General features: G+C 42.9%; 1 protein-coding gene across 1 annotated transcript; it reads left to right on the top strand.

Annotated features, from left to right (window-relative positions):
* Positions 1–2,653: 2,653 nt before the first annotated feature.
* LOC309564237 (uncharacterized protein) lies at positions 2,654–4,594 on the top strand (the record flags this gene model as incomplete). Its single annotated transcript, XM_082268863.1, has 2 exons — positions 2,654–2,983; positions 3,800–4,594. 2 exons carry the CDS (start codon positions 2,654–2,656, stop codon positions 4,592–4,594), a joined length of 1,125 nt encoding a protein of 374 aa, XP_082124989.1.
* Between the last annotated feature and the right edge of the window lie 490 nt (positions 4,595–5,084).

Below are 5,084 nucleotides of genomic sequence, written 5' to 3'. Positions count from 1 at the left end.
TGGGTGCGACAGCATAACATGGAGGAACCATCAGATCAGGGTCACTGGGTACGACAGAGAGAAGTTTTTAACCCCTTCCCTTTTTATTTTTTTTTTGGGGGGGGGGCGCAAGTAGCTGGTCTTGCCTAGGGCAAAAAATAGTCTAGCACCGGCCTGATAGCCATGCTGAAATTGTTGTGCCATAGTACTGAGTCACAGTTAGGTCATGTTCGGCTGCTCCTTTAAGAACTCTGTAATGAAGATGGGTTTCTCCCATGGAGTGGTGAACTGGATTATGGGGGATGTAATATGAAAGAAGGTGGAGACCATGCACCGCGGGATGGACTGGACCACACTCCCAGGGAGCTTTGAGGGATCTGCGGAGGATCATGGGAGGAGAGATAAATTGGGGGCGGAGTCAGATGCGCACTTTCTTGCTTTGGGGAACTCGTGGAGAGCAGGTGTGTGGGGAAGAGCTGCGGAGAAAAGACTGATCGAGAGAGAGAGCGCATTCCTGACTAAGGACAGCTTGAGTCACAGAGAGGTGACTGGTCCAGTGTGGTGGAGGTTGGAAGGACAGTGAGCGGCACTGAGAGAGCGGCCTAGTACTGAGAGTGCTGAGATCCTTGTCTGTGACGCAGACTTGTCATGCAATTTGACTTGTCAAAGCGCATGATAAGTCACTCCAATGTGAACGAGGGCTCAGTCGCTGATCACCGCCATTACTCGTATAAAAAAATAAATAGATAAAAATTCCAGTATATATCACACAGGCTCCTTTCACACGCTGCGCTGCATGCTGCGGTCCGTTCTCTGCTCAGCGGAGGATTGATCCGCCAATCCCTGCTGAGCCGGCGGATGACAGCTCCGTCTCCGCTCTGTGTGCGGAGAGGGAGGTGTCAGAGCCCCGCTGCTCTCTATGGGGAATCGGATGAGAGTGCTCTCATCTGATCCCATCAGATCCCCTGGACGGATGGAAAATAGGGTTTCCACGGACAGGATCGGATGCAGATGGCAGCGGGTGTCAGCGGACATGTCTCCGGGAACGAATCGGCGTGTGAAAGAAGCCTTAGGTTGTAGATGCTATAACCAATCAATCTAAACCTTTTGGGATTTTTTTTTTTAACCAAAGACATGTGGCAGAATACATTTTGGCCAAAATTTAGTAGGAGATTTGAATTTTTGTATTGCATGTTTTATAGCAGAAAGTAAAAAATATTGGTTTTTTTTTTCAAAATTGTCGGTATTTTTTCATTTATATAATAACAAATAAACAAACCCAGGAGTGATCAAATACCACCAAAAGAGAGTTCTATTTGTTAAAAAAATGTACAGCGTTGCATGACTGCGCAATTGTCAATTAACCACTTGTCGACCAGCCGCCGTACATATACTCATTCCTGTACATCACTTCCTGGGACCGCGAGTGGGGGCGCGTGCCCATTCACCACAGGGGAAGCTGTTCTGCGGGTTCGGCAGCCTTGATTGCCGCCGGGCACCTGTGATCGCTCCCTGTGTCCCGGTTCACATTTCTGCGATCACAGAGATTTCATGTAATTCAGAGCGCACTGCTCCTAAAATTACATGCGATCTCTGTGCAATGCAAATTCAGCCACACAGCTTGTATGGCTGAACTCACACTGCAATCGCACCCAACATGCACAGGACCCTTTTTTTCGTCCGCAGCAGAATCAGATCGCATGGTGGTTCACACTAGTACCATCCGATTCTGTGCGAACTTTCAGATCGCACTGCGATCTGATCTGGGGGTGTCGTTAACTTTTAATAGACCCCCCCAGCGTATCGCATATAGCAGTGTGAACTGGCAGGGGTGTGGATGCGACGCGGGAACACGCTGTATATTCGCATCGTTCCCGCATCGCAGAAATGTGAACCGGGACTCACTCCTAAATATTCTATCACAGTATAGAAATCTCTCCACCCCCCCCCCCCTCCTTATATTAAAAACAACAAAACTTTTTTATATGTCAGATATCAGTGGCTTACACTGTGTGGATTATTCATGTAGCATTTCCTTCCAAGTGAAAATAAAATACTTACCCATTTTTTTTTTTTTTTTTACTAATGCTAGCAGCATAGGGACAAATAATAACGTGGTATTAAACCCAAAAGCAAACATTTATTATATTGCAACTTACCAATTCTTAAATGTGATGGCTGCATTAAATTTCTAAAATAGGCTCCCCCATACTGATAATGCTTCTGTCTGCTGTGCCTCCTGTTCTCATATATTCAGAGTGGAGCCACTCTAAAGCAGGCCATACACGTTTCGAATTTCGTACGATTTGTCGTTCGATAAACGCAAGCGCCAGTCGTGCACATCGTCGAGTGTACCATCAATGTGATTCGAAAATCGTACGACAAAACACTTCTTCCTTCTGCAAGTATAGGAAGTGATGCAATGTTGTCTTGACCTTTTAACCACACCTCCACTGGGCACTCCCCCTACAGTTAAAAGTCGGATCGTGTCATTTGCGAACAGAGCAATCATTCGCCACAGCATACGACTATTCTCAGCAATAAAATGCCATTCAAGAGGTATAATAGGAATCAGAAAATGGCAGCAATGGTTATTGCATTGATTGCTTTGGAGGAGGAGAAGAAAAAGAAGAAAAATAGAAGGAAGAGCAGAGTGTGGGCCAAAGACTGGCTCATGCAACGAGAGCAATTTTCACATGTAAACCTGCTAACAAACCTCAGAGAAAATAATCCTGAGGATTACCGTAATTATTTGCGGATGACCCAGCAGTCCTTTGACATGCTATTAGCTCTTGTGCAGCCACATATCACCAAACAGGACACCTGCATGAGAAAATCTATTAGTGCAGAGGAGAGGCTCATGGCAACCCTGCGTTTTTTGGCAACAGGCAGGTCTTATGAAGACCTGAAGTTCACCACTGGAATCTCTGCCCAATCCTTGGGAAGAATCATACCTGAGACGTGTCAGGCCATAGTGAAGGTGCTCCAGCCACAGTATTTAAAGGTAATTATAAAAATTACAACTTAAATTAGTAAGAATATTACTGCAAACATAAGTCAAATTTTGTGAGTACATCAATTTTATTAAAAAAATATGTAACTTCCTGTACACGGTTGTCTGAAAAAGTTTGTATTTTCTTAAATCAATACATACCCATTTCCAAATCATTATTATGAAAATATATAATTCTTAAACAATAACCAATAAAAAAGGAACAAATACACCAAAGAAATGCAATAATATTGAGCAACATATCTAGAATTTTTTTTTACAGATTTGTGTATTGGGGGCCATGAAACCAAGAACCTTGAGGTGGTTCAGGACGCACTGACCAGCTTGGGTTTCCCTGTGATTGAGACATATTTGGGTGCCAATATTGGCCAGATGTTACAGGTGGAGCAGATGTTACAGGTGGAGCAGATGTTACAGGTGGAGGAGATGTACATCCCTGATACCCTATTATATCTGTGTTAGGTGTAAGATTGCCCTTTAGTCCAATGGCAATCATTTTATGCATTAAAGCTTCACAAATGTCTCGTTGCTCCATGGACATTCTCCGTAATTTGTGTGCAACCAGATGACCCACAGCATCACATTCATCATCTTTCTGCTTCATGATAGATGATGCATCCTTCAGCAAACTGGCAGTATCGTAGTCAAGATTTCTCTTCTTTCCTCTTTGAGTTCTCTGAGTTGATGTTCCTGGCTGCTCTGATACTGGGCTTGGTGTATCCTATAGAAACCAAAAAAATTAAGAAGAAAATATGATCACTAATTATCATTAAAACATGTTTTAATTTTTTTCTATCTTGCCAACAGTTTCCTTCTAAATCTGAAGAATGGAAAGAAGTTGCCAAAGAATTCCAGGACATGTGGAATTTCCCCAATTGTGGTGGCGCAATTGATGGGAAACATGTGAGAATTACACCACCAGCACATTCAGGATCCTATTTTTACAACTATAAAGGGTTCTTCAGCATAATTCTAATGGCAATTGTGAATGCCAAATATGAATTTATGTACTTGGATATAGGGAAAAATGGAAGAAACTCGGATGGAGGTGTGATAGAGCGCAGTCCATTTATGCATCGATTAAAAGAAGGAATGTTGCATCTTCCATCTTCCAGTGAGACAGTTGAGGGCCTTAATTTTGTGTTCATTGGGGACGATGCATTTGCCTTACATGAACACCTGTTGAAACCCTATCCCTTGCGCAATTTAACTGCTCCCCAGAAAATCTTTAATTATAGATTGTCTAGGGCGAGAAGGGTGGTAGAAAATGCATTTGGGATCATGGCCAGCAGATTCCGCATTTTCCACACCGCCATTAATGTTACAGTTGAAAAAATTGACATAATAGTGGAGTGCTGCTGTATGTTACACAATTATTTAAGAAGCACAACTGTGTCATATATGCCATCAACTGCAGTTGATATTGAAGATCTTACCAGTGGCACAATTGTGCCAGGTGATTGGCGAAATGACAGCAGTGGCATGGTAAATTTAGCTCCTGCAAGGCCTAGGCTACCAACTGCAAATGCACGTCAAAATCGCATTCATTACACAGATTATTTTATGGGTAGTTGTGCAGTTGCATGGCAGGATCGCATATAATCATATGTATTATATTTTGTAAGAAATGACTTGCTCTAAATAAAGACAGCTTAATAAATCATATACAATATATGAGTATTCTTTATTCTAGTTTTTGTTACATTCTACTATGACTGGCCCATGAGGCAGAAGGACCCCTGACCCTATAGTTGTTTCATTGGGCCCTCCAACCCCCCCCCCCCCAAAGAAAAAATATTGTGAATTAAACGAAAATTTGGATATACCTGTGTCTGAGTCTGTGTCTGTGTCTGTGACATTTCCTCTGCTTCTGGGTCAGATATCAAACTGGAGTCTGATGCTGCACTTGGTGGCAGAGTGCAATGGGACTCTCTTGGATCATCTGTGTCAGCAAGAAACATCAGGTCTTTGAAGTACCACAAACGTGGGACATAGACATCATCAGCCCCTGCTCCAGATTTCTTGGATGCTTGTATTTTTTTATACTCCTTTTTAAAAACAGTCCGCAAGTTAGCAATCTTGTGCTTTACAT

The sequence above is a fragment of the Pelophylax lessonae genome, assembly GCF_965119305.1.
Source record: "Pelophylax lessonae genome assembly, chromosome: 9".
NCBI lineage: Eukaryota > Metazoa > Chordata > Amphibia > Anura > Ranidae > Pelophylax > Pelophylax lessonae.
The sequence above is the reverse complement of the archived record's forward strand: the minus strand, read 5'-3'. Positions and strand labels throughout refer to the sequence as shown.